The 23,213-nt window shown below is 42.4% G+C and overlaps 1 protein-coding gene across 2 annotated transcripts in view; it reads right to left on the reverse strand.

The window, feature by feature from the left end:
- Nucleotides 1-1,328: 1,328 nt before the first annotated feature.
- The window catches only part of STOX2 (storkhead box 2), a gene marked incomplete at its 5' end in the record, with an annotated part of 131,963 nt that continues 110,078 nt past the window's right edge, over nt 1,329-23,213 (reverse strand). For both annotated transcript variants that reach the window (XM_084286660.1, XM_084286661.1), the window contains 3 exons: nt 1,329-1,579; nt 5,990-8,255; nt 17,068-17,220. In XM_084286660.1, the coding sequence (XP_084142786.1) occupies nt 1,384-1,579; nt 5,990-8,255; nt 17,068-17,220 (2,615 nt within the window). In that variant the 3' untranslated portion in view covers nt 1,329-1,383. The remainder of the gene's footprint in view (nt 1,580-5,989; nt 8,256-17,067; nt 17,221-23,213) is intronic.

A 23,213-nucleotide genomic window follows, 5' to 3' on the forward strand; every position in this document is an offset into this window, starting at 1 on the left:
TAGAATTAATTTTGAAGTCAGTTTGTTGCACTACCAGGTTGCATGAGTAACAGAGTAGAATGTGACCCTATGCCTAAAAATTACTCTTTAAGTTCAACTATCCTTAGAAGTTACTCTGCAGTAATTAGCATAGTATTAATTACTTTGGAGCAACAGTTTGGGGGAGAGCGATTAGGATATACCATACCTACAGAATTCAGATTTCTACTGCCAACCAAATGGACACATTTAATTTCTAGAAACTAGACGTGTCCATAAAATGCTAAATTGCAAATAACATCCACTGAATAAAAAGGCCAGAAGTTTATAACTCTCTAAATTTTGTTCTCTGATAATCACTACAATGTATGCTATTTTTAATAGCCTAATTTAGGCACTCTATTTAATAAGCTACATAAAATAGATTTATGTCCTTCCACTAGAAAGAAATCAATTCTTCAGGCCATACTTGTCATTTATATCACAAAGAATATTTTTGTTCAAAGAAATTAGTTATTCTGATTCCTATATTAATGGCGAGTTGCAATACCAGAAGCGACACAAGAATTAGATTATCTTTCTTAAATACTTGATTTATACTGAAGATATTCCCTATATTTTGTGTCACTCCACGTTGCGGCTCCGTGACAGTTATAGCTTTCCCTTCCCTCCCCGTTCCCCCCTCTACCTCCTCATTTCTGACTCTGGAAGGTCAAGTCGCAAGTCTCATACATAAACATCTCTCATACTTCTGCAACACGAAAGGGGAAGCTGTCTCCCTACCCACCCTCCATACTCTAAAAGAAAGACCTCTTTTTACTCACTTAAACAGGTATTTTGCAAAATTGTGTCCCAAAAACACACAGTGAAAATGACTGATTGGTACTAATAATTCACAGATAGAGCTGAGGTCACCACTTGTCACGTTTGGCATCGTTTTTCCTCATGGTGATCCTGGCCGGTTACTTTCAGCAGTGGCTCAATTTTTGAAGTAGAACAACTCTGCAGCAGAGCTTAGCTTCTGACCGGGGGCATCACACATCTGTGGCATTTTTTTTTTAAATGAAGTTGGCAACTGCATGGACATTGAAAATGCAGATTACACTTACAGTGTCTAGACTTTCATATATGTGCTCAGTTACAATTAAGTGAAGCAAAAAGTGTACATATTATCCCTACTGCTATTCTGTTGCTACAGAGCCGCAAATGTGAAAAGCAATACCTTGAAATAAAGATTTCTTTGTTGCCCCTAGTCTACATAGCAGCACAGTTTAAGTAAACACTAAAACTGTGGTTGAGATGCTTTTTTTTTTTTTTTTTTTTCCCCAAAGATGTAAACATCAGTCCCAGTGTCGTAAACTTTACTGTATAGGATGAGACAGAAATTCTGAGGCAGGATGACTATCAGACACTAGTGACAGAAGCTTGCAGGCAGTTAGCTGGTTTCTGCAGTTTCTCAGCTTCGCTTGTCGGCGGGTCTGCGGTGGCTCGGAAGTTGAAGGTTGGGCCTGCCCCGCCGTGTGCAGGGCTCAGAGCGGGGTTCTGACGTCTGTTGCTTTCAACAATACTCGAAGTGTTGGATGCCAGGCTCTCCCGAGTACTAGAATGGAAAAGAAATATATATACACACTCGTATGTGACATGCCTATATATCTGTGGACCAGACAGGAAAGGAGAATAGAGTGTTTTATAATAGGCTTCCTGTGTTTGTATGTAATGTCACATCAATAAACCATCTCATGTTGACGGTTCACATGTGTTCCTCCAAAACGGGTTCCAGAAGTACTCAGCAGCCACCGTACTGCAGCGCAGGTACAGCACCGAGCAGGGCTGAAGCTGTCACACAGGGTCTGTAACCTGAACCCGTATCAAGCATCTGGATCTTACGCTCAAGGAAATCAAATAGCTCCCATTTTGCACGTGGGGCATATTAATTTTATTTCCCAGATGGTGAATTTTTGCACAACTTCATCAAATCAGCACTGTGACTGGGCAGAGCTAGGAGAGTATCGTGTAGCACAGCCTCCTCTGCTGTCCCCTCTTCTCTCTCTGTCTTTAACGCAGATTATTTGTAAGCTAAAAACGCTACTTTACATTAAACCCGTAATGCTTCTGAACACCATGCTGCAATTCTGCTTCCCAGCTGAGACAACTGCAACTTACAAGGCAGTGAGAGATCTTACCTGCCCGGTCTGCAGTCATTCTCTGAACACGAACGGGTGCTGTGACTGCATCTATGTAACAGACCAAGTCCCTTTCGCTCTAGCACACTGCTTGTCCATGGGAGTGACAGCACACGTAGCGCTTTTAAAGAGTAAACCTTTTAATAACATATCTAGCTATGAATGCAGAGAAGCCTTTATTTTATCCTACAGCTTTTAAAAAACTCAGCCAAGATATGCTAAAGGTAGTTTTTAGCAATACTACTCTTTTTTGCTCTCTTAGCACTCTTTATCTCTAAATAACGTTTTTCCATGCAGAGAGAGATTTGGTTTTCAGGTAGTCCATGGATCTTGGTTATGTATCTTTCACTGTACTTCTTTGTAAAATGACACCACATCTTGCTATGGAGGTGTTTGTAGGGTACATTTAGAGGACTGAATGGGTGCTATATAAGCACCAAAAGCAGAGATACTAATGACAGAGTTTCATGGTCGGTTTAAAATCAACCTAAATTTACCTGCTACTGAAAGGAGCAGCTCCCACCTGCCTCGTGTTGTCCTGACCCTGCAACATGTTCCTCTCCCAGTTAAATACTAGTCCTGAGAAAAAAGATAAGGGCCAATAACAGGGGAAGAGTAGGAACACCCAGCCTGGAATGCAGCAGGGGAGAAACGTGTCAGTGCATGGCACAGGGGAAGAGAGAAACACCTCGTGTAGCTGTAGTAAAAAATGCAGCTGCAAACCATCCGAAACTGACTGGATCTGGAAAAATCAATGATGCTTTCAGAAAAGCTCTCGTAGATACTTTTAATTTGATCAGAACTGGTACTGATCACCTCCTGCCAATCACCTTATTGTAAGTACCTCCAAACAGCGACGGGCGACGCTCACACTAAGCAACCTCTGGGAGCTGCAGTGATGCAGGGCGTGCTTCTGTTGCTCATTTTTTGATCCCTCTCCCTCTGCTTATTAATGAAAACAGATGCAATCTTTGTTTTTCAGAGATCAGCCAGCACTGTATCATTCTTTATGGGACCACCAATTCCAGATTTTCAAACCAATTTCAATTCCAGTGTTGCAAACTGACCATTGTTAACATCTATGGATGATGACTGAACTGAGAGTTCAGCATGCCAAAATTAGCTCTTAGGTGACCAGAACAGCAGTATTACACAAATTTTAAAAATAAAGGAAAAAAATAATATTAAAAGCTACTGGATACTATATACCACTTCTATAAATGTGCTGAACAAAATACAGCGAGGCTGTTTTCCCAATGGCAACGTATTCATGAATTTCTCATACAAAATACTTTTGAAGTCAAATGACCATTGCAAATCTCGTTAACTACATCCTGTGTTGGTGTGGGTTTTTTTTTTTTTTTTTTTTTTTTTAAATGCCCCTTTTTTTCCTTCAGTTTGTCACACTTTGAAAATATCCTTTTTCTTTCACAGTGTAGAACCGGTAATTTTGATTCCCCGAGCAAGGCTGCACACTGCAGTTTAAATGAAAGATGAAAAGGTACCACCACACCCCGGGAAGTCCAGTTACACATCAGTGGAGGCTAGGAGACTACACTTGAGAAATATCCCTAGAAACGTGCCCTGTTTTGATCCTCTTCCTGAGGTACCCGCTAATGGACACTGTCAGATCTAGGGGAATCTCAGTAGATGGATGCTGGATGGTGCTTTCATATTTCCTGGAAAAGGGCTGTGGAGTACATTTTTTATAAGGTAGGAAAGTAATAACAGCATGGTAATTATAGTCAAAGGGTTGAATTCACCCTCAAGCTCCACTTATTTTTATAGTTATATCAAGGAGTGACCAAAAGCAAGCAAAAGCATCCAATTTAATCATCTTGATGCAAAACTCATGACTTGGACATATAAAAGCCTTTGAAATACCCAGAATATATGCTGGCCTTATGAAACAAATACACAGAAAAAAAACCCTACAGAATGCTGCATTTCTGTACAAATAAAAAAGTTTACTTGCAAAAAAAATGTTAATAAATAAACAGTAAAATAAAAAAGGGATGTGTAGAGCACAATCATTATTAAAAGCTGCTTATCTGTTCCCCTTTTAATCTTGACAGAGTGGTATAGCAGCGCTAAATCCAGTATGCTCACAACGTTCTGCTCTCTTGCTAGCTAAGTTTAAGCTGAACATCAACAGAAATTTTAGCTTTTGTGTAAACAGTTAGGGAAGGAAATATCTGACTTTGCATTAAGCAGAAACGCAAGCTTATATTCAGTGTGCATGCAGCAGGCAAGACAGCAGTCTAAGAACTGATTTTTCTCCAGTCAACACCCTGTCCTGTAGATGAAATGCATGCTGCGGAGTGAGGCAGGCTGGGCAAGCAGCAGCACACATCATATCCTCCCCTGCAAAAACTGCCTGCAAGTATAGCACTTCAGCTTAAAGAAATGACATTTTTTAAAAAAAGCAGTGCACTCAGCCTCATACAGCACTTGTGTGTGAAAAAGATGCCGAGCATCTGCAGAACTGTAACAGGAGCAAATTCAACCCCTCCTTGTATTTAAGTTAGATTCAGTGTAAGTGCAATGACTTGCTCAGATTATTTTACAAAATTTTTACTCGGAAGAATCATACATGTGTTAAAAGCCTGCTCCGGTAGTTTGATGTGCCCTGCATGCTGCAGCAGGCCCAGCAATTCCTGCCTTGTCGTTAACATCAAGCAGGAGTAACCATCAAATCCAAAGGAATTTATTCCAGAGTGACAGGACTAACTTAAAAGGAAATTTAGTCTTGTGTCTAGGAGCAGGAAACCCTTCACATGCCTTTCTGAGAGCCTTGGCTATAGATTTAAAAGAATACCTGATTTTGAGGAATAAGAACACTTTTTATAGTGAAATAAAATAAAAATAAAAACTAACACCACAACGCCAAACAACATTTTCTTTCACCTAACACAAATCCAGTCTTGGAGGTTTTATTTTTAAACACAGCCAATAAATAATTTAAGCCTAAGCAAGACATTATAAGAGAACAACCATCGTAAATTATTTCTGCGGGTTTAGAGCCTTTGTTGTGAACCCTGATGGGTTGCTATCCAGGGCAAACAAAACCAGGCAAGCCCCGCTCCAGCAGGGACCTACAGCTGCCAAAGGCCAGAGGGAGAAGGAAGAAGGCTCAAGTGAAGGATTCTTAACCTGGAAATGAGCTGGTGAAATCTTCAGGGTAGGACACACACCAGCAACTCTCTCTTCCCTGTGTCTGTGAGGCTCCTAGTGCAACTCCCTTCCCATATACCCTAGGCAAGGCACCTCTCTCTCTGCTGATGCAGAGCCGGGTCGCCTCTGAAGTTCAAATACCCTGAGCACTCTCAGCTGTGGAGGGAGAACAGCTCTTCCAGTCTCACCAGCTTGGAATGGTGACAGATAGATAAATACACTTCCAAAATGTTTTAAGAAAACAAAGAAAAAAGCACAAACCCTCAAAAATCTTTTTTTTTTGGTGTCTGAGCCAAGGATAATGGCACCTGGTTATGTCTACTCTTCCAATTAGTCTTGATGGGGAAGGGGAGGGGGGAATATGCAGGAGCTCACCCCTTCTACTCTAAATACAAACACAAGAAAAAAGGATACAGGGAGTTTTTGCAGCAAAAGGAAAATTATCTAATGCACTCAATGCCGCAAACAGCCTCTGGTTACTCATGGTATGGGGGAAGACCCGCACCTCTGAATTGTGGATTCAGGGCTGCAGGAGACACGGTCTGAGAGCCTCAGTGTGCTTAGCACGGCCCTGTGCTCTGTCACCAACACTACACACACAGCTAATGAGAGCTTCCTAGCCGGTACAGCTGCAATTAAGGAGACAGTCCTACCGTGGGGAGTTGAACCCGCTGTCCACAGTGATGCTGCTGCTGTCCATGCTGTCCAGGCGGGCCGAGTGGGTGGCTCGCTGGTTGCTGCTGCTCTCCGACTCCTTCGGGGCGAGCAGCGTGAGATTCTTCTCGAACTTGCGCTGCAGGTCCCGCTCCTTCTCTCGCTCCAGGAGCCACTGCATGGTGCCCACGTCATCCCTGTTCTTCTCTTCCTCAGCGTTTTTGTTGGTCCCCTCCTCCGAGTCGTCGTCGTCGGACACGTTGTAGTAGTCGAAGGAGGCCTCCTGGTTCCCGGTCGTCTCCTGCTGCCTCTGCGACCCGGGCATGGCCTGCGTGACCGAGCTGACGATCGCTTGCTCCAGCTTCTCGCAGCGGACCGGCAACGTGTCAGAGGGGGTCTTCTGGTGGGGCTTGAGCAGGGGTGTGCTAGCCTTGTGGTAACTGTTCACCGAAAGAGTGTTGTGCAGAGGTTTGAAGAGCGTGTCCTTGCTAAATATCTCTTTCCTTTTATCCAGGCTGCTTGACTCAGCGCTGTGGTGTTGGACCAGCCGCCCGTTGGCGATCACCTCTGGAGTCTGGCCAGCTACCGCCGAGCCGCTGCTCGGGCCCTTCGGGGACTCCTCCTTGTGCACCCCGGGCTCCCTGACAACGTGCTGAGGCTGTCTGTCCGAGGGAGCCAGTTTTTTGAGCCCGTCTGTCCCTGTCAGCGTGTCGTGATCCTCCTTGTTCTTGCCCAGCGGTGACGGAGCGGTAAGCACGGTCTCGCTGGACGTGTTGCACTGGAAATAGTCGTCGACGGCAGATTTTGTTGTGCAGGAGTTGAGCTCGCTGTAGGACGGCAAGTTCTCCGTCGGCTTGTTTTGTTCCAGCAGGCCACACGAACTGGGGGTTTCTGCGCTGCCACCGGCTATTTCAGGGATGCAAGTCTCTTTGTAGCCCGCGGCTGAGATCAGAGCCCTTTGATGACCGAGTGACTGGGACGGCCGTAAGGTACTATCGTCGATGTAAGTTTGGCTAGTCGTTTGGTCATCTGGGCTACAGCCCTCGCCTATGTCTTCAGGCGTGCCTAAAGTAGCCGAGCCCAGAGGCCCTTTGGAGTTATCCATGGATCTAGACCTTTCTTTAGCCTTACTGGACCGCTCGTTCCTCGACCGTCTGTCCTGCGTATGGCTGTGGCTCCGGTGGACCTTGGAGTGGGAGCTTCCCCTGGAAGGTTCAGGAAAAGGCATTTCAGTTCTTCTTTTGGCCAGCTCACCAGACACGTCCCATTCTGGTGTCATGGGAAAGTGAGATTCGATCATGTTAGGATTGCTGTGCATTATAAAATTATCTCCCTTGTGTTCTATTATAAAACAGCCTTCCCGCGGGGATCGAGTCAAGGGGTCGTAGAAGTCATACTCCCTTTCGGCAGGGATATCCAAATGAGAGCCATCTGATGGATCTCCTTTGGACACCCGAGTCTTGCTGTGCGACCTCGACTTCCCATGAGACTTTCTGTGATTCCTACTTTTTTTGCTTCGTCCGCTGTGGTGAGCTGAAGATCCTGCTTTGCTTCGTTGAGCCTTTTCTTCTTCAAGTTTCTTCATTAGTGCAGTGTGCCTCATGACATTTTCCACAGTCAAGTCTGGGTTAATGCGCCTGATAATCTCCATTTCTACTTCTCTAGGTATAGTGGTAGGGGTGTCCTCGTCCCTTAGCGGCCACTCCTCTGGAGGAAACTGGGCAGAGAAATTTGCCAACTGTTTTGTCTTGTCCTTCTTAAAACTTAATCGGAATAATTTGAGTCCAAATTTCTTAGACTGCTTTTCTACATCCTTGGGCTTTGTGAGCGTCTCTGCTTTATAAGAAAAATTGACAGTACTTTTACTTTTCTCAGTAGGTGGGACCTGACATAACGAAGGAGGACAGTATGAGTCTTTACAGTCTTTTGCTGATTTCCTCTGTAGGGTAGATGCATGCATGCTGTGCATGTCCTCTCTGCAACAATGGCAGGAGTCGCAGTGGTTTTTGGGTAGTGTTCGATCCCTGACGCATCCCGAGGTGGAGGGAGTTATAGTTCCTTGTTGCGGAGAGGTACACTGAGACCTGTCGGGTATCCTCTCGTCCAAATGGTACCATTTACTGTTAGTTCTTATGAGAGATGGTGTTATAAAGTAAGTCTGCGGGGTTACAATGAAATAACCATCCGGAGTTGGGTATATTTTCCTCTCCCGTACGAGCATATTCAAGGTATGTCGAAGGATTTCTGGGCTGGGTGTTGGAACTCCTAGAAATGACAGCAAACAACAATCAGGGAGTGCGTAAACCTTGGAGGACCTCTCTGGCTCCCCCCCTCCCCTGCAAAAACCTGTTTTCCCAATGTGCAGGCTGGAATATGCTGAACAAACAACTCCAGCGAAGTACTTTGCTAGGCATTCTCTTGTCTGTTTGTTTTTCCACTTATCTCCTACACTTTAGGTGTATGAATTATTAAGTAGAAAAGAGGCCATTAATGGAGTGTTTGGGGGAAAAAAAAAAAAAAAAAAGAGAGAGAGAGAACAACTAGTCACTTCCATTGCACAGGTGACCCTAAGCTACAAGATGAAGTCACTGGAAAGCAAAGGGTATCGGGGGAATACTTCACTTTTTTTCTTCTTCTAACCAAATACCGATATCCCAATTCACCAGAAGTATTTAGAACAATGTACAGTCATGTATAAAACAGTGGTTATTTGCTTACTTGGATGCCTAGGTTTTTTCTCTATGGAAGAATACCACAAAGGAAAAAAAAAAAAATGCATCCCCCAAATTTAAAACATGTCTGAACTACAACAGCAGCTCCAAAAGATACACTTTGAGTGATATGGTTCAACTTACCCACGTAAACTTTTCTACTGTGCTGCAATGTATAGATCTAGCTCCTAACATGCTGCTTCTGAGAGTTCACTGCCTTTCACGTGAGACATGAGGGGTGCTTACCTAAGTGAAAATATCACACACCACGAGAGGGACAGGCTGTCAACCTTGCACCAGCGCCACACCAGACACATGGTAGACCTGGCGCTGTGAACCTGGTCCTTCGCACTGCCAGTACTCCTGCTGGGTTCAGTGGTGCAGGAGCAAGTCTTTAATACTTTATTAGATAAAATACCGAGTTAGCATGCTGTGCACAGGAATAAGCTCCATCTAGAGCTAAGGGAACAAGAAGTTCAGTTCACAAGCTAGTTTAAAAAACCTGTTTGTGTTGAATGAAAAATAAAAATCTTGGATTTTTTTCAGTGGAAAAAGTTATCTTCAAGCAATAGTTCATAAATTTCTGGGCACTAACCTGGTTTACGTTTTTAGAATTGAAGAAATTGTTTTAACCAGTTAGAATTATTTACTCTAGATTTTAGTTTTCTTTTTATCAAAACTAATTTAGCAAACAAGTACCAGAAACAGAGAATAAGTTAGGCTGGAAGGGACCTCCTGAAACCATGTGGTCAGCCCACCTACTCGAGACCAGGCCAACTTGGGTCACGCTGTTCAAGGCCTTGTCGAGTCAAATTCTGCATACCTGAAAGGACTGGAATTCCACGAAATCATGCATGCATTTCATCAAAGTATCTGCTTTTCACAAAAACACCTCATGGCAACATCCCAACCAGCTGTACCTGTCACAGACACAGTTATCTTCTGCGGCACACAGTGCGTGGTCACCAGCTCTTCACTTGCCTGCCAAAGGCTGGAGTCTGCAAGCTCACCGAGCTCCTTGTGTGAGCAAATACAAGGATGACAGCGCGGGCTGTGGCACCACCAACATCCCACCGAACGGGCAGCGTGCTGTTGATGGCACACATAAATGGGCTCCAAACTTCAGCTCCCAGTACCACAGCATAAATGAAAGGCGAGGCAATGAAAAGTTCACTATCTCAGGGTGTGCTCCACTTGACAAAGAAACCAAGAATATCCAGCTTCTTCACTGGCTAATCTGGGATGCTGAAACTGGATCAAATAAATAAACAAACAGGCCTGGAAGAAGGCTCTGCATTTTACCAACACTTTTCAAAATGCAAATGGATGCCACAAAGCTCATGTACACCACCGCTGAAATATGCTACCAAATAAAGAAGCTCACACAATATTTTTTTCAAAGGAAGTGGGAGGGGAAAGCTTTTGTACTTCGTATTTCAGAATGTCTGTGTTGAATGAACTGGAGAACTCACTCAAAAACAGTTTCTTGCTGCAAGGGTAGCTCTGCACAGGCACGTTCTTCAGGACTGGATGACAGCCTGTAGTAAAACACTTGGTGACTCAAGGAAGCCCAGCCTTTGTGAACAAAGCAAGTCTTACAGTGCTGAACAAACAGCGGGTGACCAGTACCACAGCTTACAGCAGCTCTAGCATCCTGTAAGCCTCAGAAGTCTTGCTGTCATGCACCCTCACGCTTGATTTCATGATACCAAACAGCACACTAAGTAAGGAGAAACAAGTAGAAAGATGCTAGTCCCTCTTACGCATGTTATTATTGCACTGCTTTGATCTGCCAAAATCTGAAAATCCCCTTTTTGCCCAAACTTGAGGAGTGGTGCAGGTGCCTGCTCTCTCAAAACTTCCCTCCTCCACTCTTTCTGCAGAGTTGGTCACTTAATGAAGGAAAGAAAAAAAAAAAAAGCAACACAGCACTCAGGTTTATTTACAATAAACCGCTTACAGCCTTACCCACTAATACTACAGCAAAAGGACTTTCCTTTGTAATATTCATCTCCTTTTTCTTAACATGCATTCTTAACTTCTGAAACACACCTTTACCAAAAAGGCACACACTAAAAGCAATGTGGAGAACACCGGTGCCCACCTTTCATTTGAATGACTACACGGCTTTGTTTCTGTATTTTGGTAGCTGTAGATGTTTTGTACTTGTTTTTGTCTTGTACTTAGCATTCAGCCTTCCTGCAGACTCAGTGACAGCAGACAAACAGCACAGGCAACTCAGTAAGTATTCTCATGTCTGGCTTCAAGTGTTATTTGAATTTAGGGGCATGGCCATACTGCTCATATCCAGTAGCATCTGGATACTACAACTAAAATCTTACAATGGAAACAGCAGTGTTAGGAGTAACACGGACATATGAGAGAAAGCAGTTAAAACAGAGAAGGTACATATATATGGGTCAGTACATAGAGTTCACGGGCAGTCCATGGACCTCAAAGGTGGTGCCTTATCCAGGGGAAATAGAAGGGGTAAGGAAAGTACATACTTTGAGAGAGTACATGAGAGTGAAAAATGGAAGGAATGCACAAATGAAAGGGATAAACAGAAACATGCCTCTTTTCCTCACTTCGTGTGGTAATTCTGGACAGAGGACACTTTTCTTTTCTTTTTTTTTTTAAAAAAAGGAAGACATTCTCCTCTGAGTTTACAGAAAAGTGAGGGGAAAGAGACTGATAGGGATCTTCTGATGCCTTGCAAATACATGGTAGAAATAATCACGCATATTTTTCACCCAACAAACCATGATGACTACGTGTTGGGTAGGCGGGTCTCTGAACGCTGGGCGCACTGTGGTTACATTAATCCACCAAGTCCTGGGAGCGGAGAACGGGCAGACGGACATCAAGGAGGAAATAATTAACGTGGCTGGGCAGTCAGTGACGCTGCACGTGAACTGTGCCAGCCTTCGCTCTGGAGCTGGATCCTGCCACTTCTATCCACGGCACGCAGACTTCCCCGTGTTTCACTGCCCCAGCGGTGATAGTGGCAGGTGCAGCTCTCTCGAGTCCTGTGCTGCCAGCTAACGCTGGCTACAGGCTTTGTCCGGGTACTTATGAAAGCAGGAACAGCCCCAAACCTGAATTATGCTGTCCTGTAGCATGGACAGGAGCAAGGACATCGCTCTGGTTCCCATTTTTGCTATTTTGAATCCGTCTTCATCCTTAGTGCTTCTGTGAGTACTGCACATGTGGCACAGCCTCAGCAGGGGTACACTTGAGTGGTGCCTACTGCTCATAGCCAGAGCCCAATGGCACAACGATCAGGAAGTGTATTTATACTGGGAAGTATAAAATTTATCCTACCTAGCAATTCCTTTTTCCGCTGGGTTTTGTTTTCGAACTTGAAGCAGTGGGGCAGTGGCTGGCAATCCAGCTCAGTGCAGTTAACAGAAACATAAGATCCTAAGGCCCAAATTTACTCCACTGTGGGGTATGAAATGGAATTACACAAATTTAGAAGTCCAATCTTCCCATACTAACATCAGGAAGAGAAATTCTCCCATTTCACAATTCATATTCATAGAGTAAAAAAAAACAACAAACACACAAAAAAAACAAAAACAAAAACAAGAAGCCTCCTTGTTCTCCTTGTTTAGTGCCATGGTTGGTGGGGTCTCCATGTCAGATTGTGGCAGCTTGAATCAGAAGTAAAATAAATGCTCCTCTGTGTGGGTTTTTACTAAAAGGTCTACAACCTTTACAGATTAAAAAAACAGGTTAAAAAAACAGCACATGGGAGTTCTGTGGATGAAGACCCTAAGACAGCAGTGGGTCATTTAACTGTTCTGCATATGGCACTTCCAATGCCATTCATCAGGTGAAAAAATGAAGACACTGATGAGAAAGCATAAAACGGGAACACGCTGGGACTGGCCCTGCTCCAGCTGGAGCCACTGGCCAAGGTTCTCCTGACTTCAGCATGAACAGAGCAGGCCTGAAGGCTCTCAGTGAATGAAAAGAGGATCTATTTTCTGTCAGTGTGCATTTACCATTTGACAGCTCTACACCTTTTCACCTTTCCTGAGCCAGGGAAGGAATGGGCCAAAGTGGTTTCCTGTTCCTGTTATCAGCTCACATATCCCGAGCTGAGAAGTCCAAGCAGGAAGATCTGCACATTTGCCACTGGCCACTGCAAATGGGAAACCAGCGAGGTACAACTTGATGAGGTAACTAGCACAGCAACACTTTCATGCCTGCACAGCCTCTCCACAGTTACCACCGCCAGGACTGGGTTTGCCGGGGCTTGTTTTTAAAACAAGCCTCTTCCTCGGTTAGATCTGCAACTCCCCCACACCACCTCAGTTGTCTGACTCTTCTCTCACGTGGCTAGATACAACCCGTGATCGACACTCCAAGGACAACAAAGCATTTAAAATAGTCAACAAGACTTAGCAGCCCTATTGTGTTGGAAATACCAACGAGATAGAGAGGGCAAGGGACTTGTCAAAGATTGTGGCAACTCTGTGGTGCAAGCAGATGAAGCAGTCAGATCTCCTGGCTTCCTCGAGATTTTTTTCTTCATAGTAACCTGCCCACACCGTTTCTATATATAACCTGCCCCTGCGTTCAGAAGTCTCCTTATGGTCTCCCTTCCCGCATTAAACAGGAGCAAGAGGAAAAAAAAAAACACAACAGTAGTTTAGAGACTAGAGTTTATCATTTAAAACACTGTATGACAGCAGTGGTGTTATTTAAGATTATGTAGCGTTTTAATAATTCAAGAGCAGAAACTGTCTGGACCCTGAATCATCAGACATGTACATTTTTTGCATCTCAAGAGAGCCTACTATGCCATCCACTGAGCTTCCAGACAGAAGATTATGTCTTGTTTGCTGCTCACAAAGAACACTGACCTAGAGTGAACTCGGTTAATGTAAGACACTTATTTTAAGCGCGACATATACATTTCACATATTCAAAGAGTGAACAGATAGGAAGGTGGACGTCAGAGGGATTTGCCAGCTTTCAGAAAAAAATGTTTGCTTCAAAAGTGACCTAGCCCAATGCACAGACAAACTTTCCCCACTGAAATCATGAACACCTTAATAAGATTTTAATAACTATGTGGACAAAACTGGAAAGAAAAGAAAAAGCCTTCCTAAAGGCAGCATAGTCTAAAACTTGATGCTTTCTTCAGCCATGGTCACACCGGTAAGAGGGTCTGGCTGCCAAACACAGGACCAGAGGTTACGCTCTTGACTCCTGATACTGGATTTCAAAGATTTACATTTAGTGCACGGGATTAAAACCGTGGTCAATAAATTATAAAGTGGGGCTGTACAAACATCTCATTGTTTAATTCTAAGTTAGAATAATGGGAGCACGTGCAGCAGGAACTCCTGCTTTTTAAAAACCCTAGCAAATAACAAATGTCACAGACAAGATGTGCATTATCATTACAAACTTTGTCAATAAAATAAATTCATGAAAAATATATCCAAAGTAGTATTTAAATGGTGTTAAATCTGCTAAAATGATTTTCTCCTGAGCTGATGCTGAGGCTTAACAAGGGATAAAAGAAATACTCTGATTGGCTCATGAAATACTAGTTAAGGATGTGGAGTGGTTGCTATGTGATGTTATAAATAATTAGCATACCTTATTTCACATAGAGCCATGGCCCAGATTTATGCCTGCACAATGGCTCAGCAAACTAGAGGGCTAGACTGCTAGTGTAAGACCCGCACTGAGGAAAGAGGTTTATTATTCTTAGGCAGTTTGAGAATGGCATCTGGGGTCTTAGGAAATTTATACATGCCATGAAACGCAGTGAAGCATCTGTTCATTAAAACACGAATGGCACAGGCAGACAAGTGCTGCTACAGGGTGAGACACAGAGAGGTTATTTGACAATGACAGATACATCTACACCGATAATGCTCTCCTCTCTCTCGGCGCATCAGAGCCTAATTAGGAAAAATAAACTATCAGAGTATGGGAGGACATCAGGTAATTGAAAATAGCCACAGTGATCACAAGGACTCAAAAAAAAACACGGCTGATTTTTGGGACAGTTTGGGCAGACAAGTGGAAATATCATTCAGCACAAGAAAGAGGCTCTGTTTATTGGAAAAAGGTGTGAGATGTATGGATAATCCTCATACACTGACAGAACATGGCATGCTCTGTTACACGTGCTATGGATGAGAGAGAAAGGCGTTCCTCTAGAGAGGGGAAAAAATTGAACAAAGGGTGGATTGTTTAAATGTAATTTTATTTATGTTTTGGGTAGGAGAAAAAAACAAGGCTCTCCTCTTTCAATCCCCGACTTGAGAAATGCACAGGCTCATGGCTAGTGGAAAAAAGAGGCAGCAAGAGACTGCGTGCTAACTTGCCTCGGGCTTCTTGTGAGCAGAGCCTACAAAATAATCCAGCCTGTTGAATTATTTTTGATGTACGGTTCTGTCCTGCAAGAATAGCTAGACCTGATAGGCACCTGACAACCATGCTCCCAGGAAACCCAGGGGATGCCACCAGTAAATTATCATTTCCACCATGCAATCATGTTTGTATTAAATGCATTGACAGAATCATTGGAAAAATATTTGCAGTCTACGGAACCTGTCTCACACATGGCTATATAGAAAACGTGACTGGGAAAAAATCATCAAAATAAATTAAACTAGGATTAAAATTGTGAACTTTACCTTCTCTGCATGCTATCCCTTACAACTTTCACCATCATTTTCAAAACCTGCAAAGCATACTGATATAAACCCTCACAAGCAAAACCACAAACTGGGTCAGAAAGTCAGTATTTACAAAATATATTTACAGTAAGTTTTTCCAAAGTGTGAATGTCAAACATCAGACAGAATTGTTTACTTCAGGCATGGCTCCAGATCCAGAATTACATTTTAGAATTCAAGAACCTAGTGCCAGTCATAGTAAAAGCCTACATAATGTTCAAGGCTTTAAGTAACTCTTGCTCTGTAACTTAAAGCAGAAAAAATCAAGACAACACATCGTGGCTGCCCAGGTGAAGCAGATGCATCAGTAATTTTCTTACTGAAGAATTTTTAATGAACTGCTTTTACAGCTGTAAAAGAAGTACAATAAAGAGGTTTCTTAGCTAGTTTAGAGAATTGTAAACTGAGGCACAGAATGGTAAAACATCTCATCCAGGATCATACAAAGCACAAGTGAAAATATTGGGCTCTCTTGAGCAGTAAACCTCTGCCCAGGCCTTTACAGCACACTTTTGGATGTCTCTTCAAGACGCATTTTGATTGATTCACCAACTTCTGAAACAGGCTGCAAGTACAGAAGTGGCATATTCATGCATACATTCTTAATACAGTTTACTTTCGTTGATGTTGCAGTATCTTTAATGCAAGACATTTTCATTTTACTGTTTGATAAGTATTAGCAAAAGCTCGCAAGAAGTTCTCCTGAAGAGAACACAGCAAGCAAATTTTTGGTTCCCAAACTTTTTTGTCATGGACAATGTTATCAAGTAAAAAAATACATTTAAAGATTTTCAAGCTAGTGCAGTGCATAAGCAAAAGCCAGAACTGCAACCAAGATGACTCTGAAAGGCCCTGGACACCAGGCTGGCAGCCTCCTTTCAGTTTAATTTTAGCAATCCCCTGCTGATAGATCATCATCACTGGACTCAACTGCTTGTATCAAGCCCCCTCCCCCTCACCCCCAATTTAAGAGTCTGTCACAGGTGGGAAATCTGTTATTTAAGAGAATGCTCTACACAGAGACCTCTGTGAGGTTAGCCCTATGTTAGTCAATGATGACACTTGAAACAGGTTAATGAAGTCAAAGCTCTTATGAGTTAGCTTAAAACCAGCTTGAAAGCCACAAGGCAGAATAAGTCTGCTCTGGCTCCAGCATATGCTTTGTTCTCTGTAAGTACTAAGAAGTACTAAACTCTCCTGAGTATGATAATAAAGAACATATTTTGTGAGAAAAGAAACAAACAAGGTTATTCTAATATTGGTTTAAAAATAAAAATAAAAAAAAGAAACTATCCAATCCAGTTTGTTGTTTAGTACCTCAAGACTGTTTTAACAGTTACAAAAAGTCAGGAATTGACCCTGCAAAATGCATCACACGTGAACAGCCCTGTCAAAGAGAACTTCATATTCTGGATGTATGAAAATAAAGAATAGAAAAGGTTTAAAGATTAAAACACGAAGGCCTCCTTTACTTCTGGGTAGCATCATCTCTTGGATAGGATGGAAATATTAAGATAAACAGACTACTAAATGCTGAAAACTCCATCTTCTTACAAGCAAGCTAAAAATACAAGCATCTTTCGGGTAGTGAATCCTTTAATTGCCCTTTTACAGACATGAGCTCATCTGACCAATGATTTATTAATGTACAGTTACCTGGGAAGCAGGTTGTTAGGTGCTCCATTAGTGCTTCTTGTGTGACTTGTTTTCGGGCAGAGTTCATTGCTGAGATGGCCAGGCAAAGGATTTCCCCAAGTGGAATAAACTGTGACTGACTGATGGGAGACATGCTGATTGGTGATACATCACCTGCAAAAAGACAACAGATGTGCAGTGAAGCATTTCATTTGAAAGTGCTGCTCACAGAACGGCGATGAAGAGAGATGACTGGAGATGATGCCATACAGCTCTGCAGGCTCTGAGCTGTGCAGAATAAGAACCATCCAGCCTGTTTCAACCAGCAAGCTAATTTCAAAGCTCAGACACAGTGAACTTTTGAAAATGGGATATATACAATGCGGACACAGCTTCCCAAAGGATGCAATAGAGAGATTCAGAAAAATGCCGACAAATCAGCACTGATGGTTGGAAAACCTTGTTTGAACATGCTACCAGGTAACTGCATAAACAAAATAGCTTTATGCATTTTTCTGAACATAAAGCTCTTACTCCCCTTTCAGAAGCTAGTGGTATACTTTTAGAAGAGGAGTTTTAATGGTTCCATGATGGTCTGTAAATAAACTTTGTTGTAACTTTACCCAAATATTTTTTTCTCATGTCATCTTTAAAAATAATTCACTAACATGTACTTAAAGGATCACTGAAAAGACCTTCAAAATGAAAGTTACTGGAGAAACGACAATTTGGTAATACTAGCATGACTGCACAAATACACTTACCCATGTGTATTTTTACATACTTTATACATATAGAATTGATTTTATATGCTGCTCTATACCTCCTCTTGAAAAGATAACAGCTCCCTGATGATCTCAAACACAGGGGAGAAAGCAACTAGGAGATTTCCTTGCTGGTGGAAAATAAATAAGAGTAACAGGCAGAACAAGGGGTGCCAGACTACAAATCTTTTTCTGGCCACAGATCATTTAATAGCCAGGGATTACATTTTACCTAGATTGCTTTGAAATCTCAGGAAAATCACCCTGTTTCTGCTGCCTCAGAGCATTGCTTTGTGATCAAAATCAGGAATCAAATCACTGGATATTAATCTAAATTCAAACTCTGCTCCCCTGATATTTGCCCTATTAATCCTATATTCCTATTATGTCTACTAAACAGGAACAGCAGTCTCTAAAACTGATTACCTAAATGCATTTAGTCTTGTGTTATGCTCAACACTTTGAAAAAAAAAAAAAAAAAAAAAAAAAAAGAATTGGTGGGAGTAGCAAATTGCATAACTGTTTCAGTGAGACATATGAGCAATATTTTTCAATATACCAGCTGTACAATCTGTTGTACAACAGTGATACACATTACCCACGACACAATGCTGATTTAAAATACACATTGGTGCTACGCTGCCTCCTGACTGCTTCTGCTTAATCAGGCCTGACCAGATCATTGCCTCAGTCCCACCACAGCAGCTTTCCTCCAGCTTCACCGCAAGATCCTCCTCGTTCTTATATGACTGCAGAATTGCCTTAAAATATAAACTTTTCTGGACAATTTTTGTTTATACATTCCTGAAAAGTTCCTGCCACATGTACTTTACATAAGAACAATGACGAAGAAGAAAACTGCAGACAGCTTACAGAGAAATGTGGTAAGATGCAATATCACATGGCTCAGGAGCAAACACCATTTGTTCCCTCGTCGTTTGAGAATGGATAAAGAACATCACAGATATTAACTACTGTTTATTAATAATTTTACCTGCCATCAGATTAAATGTTTTCATAAATGAATCTTTGCTATCAGCAAGACCCACAAGTCACCACCTGCACTTTGTCTAGGGGAGCGGTTTCTTTAATGACTAAATTTCATGTTTAGAAAGCACTGGAATGATGATGGGAATTATGCACATTTAGCTAAGCAATTTAAGAAATTACTGCCCCTCACATGGAGATTATCTGTGCCATGGGTGTCCTTGTGAGCACCACTAAGTTTCAGCTGAGTGCAATGTCAAGCAGATGGGCATGTATCACCTTCAGCTGCGGTTTAACCTTATTAGCTTCACCAGGCACTGCAATGGGCTAGCACTGCTCCCTGGGTAGCTTTCAGGGCATCCAGGTGAATGGCAGTAACTTCCTGAATTGCTTTACCTGCATCACCAAAGAGCTGGCGATTTCTTAAATTGAAGCCCTGTGGGAAGAGCATCCCCGTGCCTACCCCCAGCCACGCGTTCACCGCTGCCTGCACGGGCACCAGGCAAGGAGAGCAGGAGGGAGCTCTCTTTCTTCCCCTCGTGCCCAGAACAATCCACTCACAGCTACCCAGTATTTAGGATGTAATGAATGGACCTCAGTACCACGATCAGCCCTCTGAAGTGGGAAAGGGACTCCAGGAACCTGACACACGAAGCCTAGCAAGTTTTGCTCCGCAGCCTCTCAGCTGTCCCCCAAGGGACACCAGGACAGAAATCCCACCATTTATGCTGCTCACCCTGGGAGCACCCATCCCTCTCCCCTGACTGCAAGGAGCCTGCAGGGAACAGTTTTGGGATCACCCCCCGATGACGCTTGTTAACTTAAAACTGGCTAAACACAAGTTAAGAAATAGCAAAGTTTCACTGGTTTTTAGTAACCGTGGGCTTTGCACAAGTCCCCATTCCGAAACAGGCCTCCAGCACGGAATGGCTTTTCTAGGTCAGCGTGCAGAAAACCTTCAGCCCATATATCTGATCCCTGCCAGTGGGGTCCCTGTGGTCAACAAGAACAAGCCAAGAGTTTCCACTGCAGCATGAACTATTTATACTTCACATAACTCATCAGTATCAAACATCCACCCGGTATCGGTTCCTCGACGCTAACACAATCTCTAGCAAAGCGTGCTAGGATGCCAGGGTAACATACATCCTGCTTGCAAATATCTGGGAGCTTTATAAACATTATAATTAATGCTACAATTATACATAAATACGTAAATTAAACATCTTTGAATGCCATGGAAATGGTCAATAAGTATTTGTTTATGAGGGAGCCTTCTTTTCCGTTGTGTATGGGACTACCACCAGCCAAGGCTTGCACTCTTCCATGGAATATTTTTTAACTTTCTTTATGACAAGGCAACTCTCGTTTCACCTTCTTTGTGTCAGAATCACCTCCCTAGCTTGTCGTCAGTAATGGTCTGCTGGAGGTAATTAGTGCCTCTCGGTTTAAAAAGGCTAGCACACATCTGTAAAGCTTTCAGTAGACCTAGTGGTCGAAAGCCAAAAGCCCCTTACTCAGGGAGGCTCTAATTTGCCAAGTTTTATCTTAAATATCCTGCGGCTCTGGGAAATTACAAGCACTCTGTGGTTATAGTTAAGTGAACAAACTTCTTTGATGCACAGCAACAGAAAATATCTTGTGTTTACGATTTAATATAATATATTAACATCAATTATGTGCATAAATACTGCACGTTTAACCTCATGAACAGAAGGTTTACTACAATTCTTTAGGAGAGATCTGTTCAAAAAAAATCAAATATGCCTTTCCTACTTTTTCTTCTTTTTTGGAAGACCACATCACTTACATAAAACATCCAGCATATGGCTCCTGTTAGCTCTGACTGATGCTTGTCTCAAGCAGCTTTCTTTTGAAATCAAATTACTATCCTTGACTTTCATATGTTTATGTTCCCAATTAAATGAAAACTGGAGCTCAGAAAGCAGTTTTCACCAGCTGACTGCCTGTTTTGTTTAAATACTGTATATGTATATATATAGTTTCAGCTCTGTTTCTGCAGCGTCTTTGCAAACTTCTCTTTAAAGAAAAATTTTAAAAAGCTTTTCTACACTTTTTAAGTGGTACTTAACTTTCAAAAACATCCAAATGTCTAGCAAACAATGAATGGGATCTGTCCTCTATGCCTTGGGGATTTTTAGCGCTACCCTGTGGGAAAAAAATAATTACTGTTACTGAGAACAAAAGATTACACAGCAAATAAAATAAACACTTAGCTCTTACATAGCACATTTCTTCGGTGGATTTCAAAACATTCTGAAAACCTGGGTAACCATAACTATCTTTAACATACAGATGAGAAAATGACAGCCTGCAACAGAGCTGGGGGTGAAAATTCACCCATCCAGAACCCACACCAGCCAGACCCTTTCCAGTGCCAGTTTATCTACTCTCTCTGTCCTCGGAAAGTCTGGGTGCCACCATCTTGGGAGAAAATTGAGCAGACTGTATTCCACACCATGTATCAGTAATTAAACTGCCAACTACATACTGATGACAGAATTTTTATAAGTGATTCTGCTGCTGGAAAGAAGTGACCTGGAAGTCAAACTCCCTGTCTCATGAAGTTTGCATGAGGACTGTTTGAAAAATCACCTCTTGACTTATAAATGGAACCAATTCGGTACAGCCATTCAGAAGGAAAATTAAGGAAATTACAATGCAAAGCCACACTTTATTAGAATTTATACACACTGTTTCCTTGAAATGGGGAAGAGACCCTCTGACTACGCTCTGCATCCTGTGAAATACAGGAAGCCAAAGCCCAGCTTCTCTTCTCCATCCTGACTCTCAACACCTTTGCAACCTTTTGCCTCCTGTGGATCAAAACAAGCTTTAAACATGATTTTTAGCCTGGTTTCCACAGGAAACAAAGCTTGCACAGTCACAGTTTGAGGACGGGCATGTGCCAGAGAGGTCAAGACTCACTAGACAACAGAGACTCTGCAACAACAAGATTTGCGAGGCATGCTCCAACTGCACAGAGCTTCGGGCACAACCACGTCCCACTACACAGGGAAGAACTTGGTCAGTAAACACATATCGAGTTACTACTTTTGCTGCTTACAGAGCTATGTAATTAATCAGAAGGCATTAAACAAGTAGAGTGGCTTCGTGGTACCTTGTGATAGTTTCAACAAAAATCCCCTCCGTAAATTTTCTTGGCAACAACCTGTTTTGGTCAACAATCAACCACAGAGTCACTCCAGGAAGAAGTACAGAAAGCGGCTCTTCAAACAAAAGATAAGCGACAAAAACAAAACTGGTGGTAACGGACAGGAAGAGGGCTCTTCAGCCTAGAATATCGTCACCTTTTTTTCAAGAATATTTTAATTAAAAAACTCTTAAGAGAAAAAGACAAGCACATATTCAGGTTGACTTACAGAAGGGACAGATGCCAAAGAAGTCAACTGTCTGGCCTGGATTGCACTTCGCCCCCTTTTCTCCCAAACCCCGACATGACTGGATCACTCTAATCACAGGGTACTTGCATACATGTGGCAAACAAAACCTTTCATATGGGAACTCACAACAATGACATATAATTGCCATTTTAAGCTAGACAATGCTTTCATCTGATTAAACCACAGGAGGGAACAGGAAGAATATGCAGATTTCTGTATTACGCAGATTACTCTGAAACACCTTGGATCCACGCTAGCATAACAGAGGAAAGAACACATTTTACTAAGCAAATCTGAGATAAAGAAAATCAGAAAGCATATTGCTTGCACTGTACTCAGCCATAGCTAAATCCTCATTTTAAAACACAATTCCTGGAGTATTTTATGAGAAAACCTGCAAGTTGTGTTTACTAGATGGTTACACATATCAGAGTATTCATTTTCAAGACGAAAATAAGTTAAAGATCCAGACATTTATTCACATTTAAGAGAAGCTTAAACAAAGGCTTCACAAGTGCACTAACACACATTCTCTCACCAGGAAGATCCTTCTGCAACTCCAGAACACATGCACACCAAAACATACCTTCCCTTGCAGATACAGTTATGAACGCTTCAACAATGCAACCTGGCAGGGTGACCACTCCAATTCTAACCAGTCTGAACAAAGCACAGCAACCTTAACAGTGACAAACCACATGGTAAACACTTGCCTCTGAACAAAGTTCTTCTCTTTTGCCAGTTATTAACTTTACTTCAATCACGTAAATTTATCTTTTCACTTGGTCACACCCAGCTAAAAGCACAATCTCCAGGTTCACAAAGTGCTAGTATGTTTGGAAACAGGTGCTAAAACACCCCCAGTCACCAAACTTGTCTTACATGCATTCATCCTGTGTATTTTCTGTGATACAGATTTCCTTTTCTCGGTTCATGTCCTGTGGCCAGCTGCCTCCTGATCCAAAGTGATATCCCAGCACGTGTTATGACT

The sequence above is a fragment of the Netta rufina genome (assembly GCF_964035555.1).
Source record: "Netta rufina genome assembly, chromosome: 4".
Taxonomy (NCBI): Eukaryota; Metazoa; Chordata; class Aves; order Anseriformes; family Anatidae; genus Netta; species Netta rufina.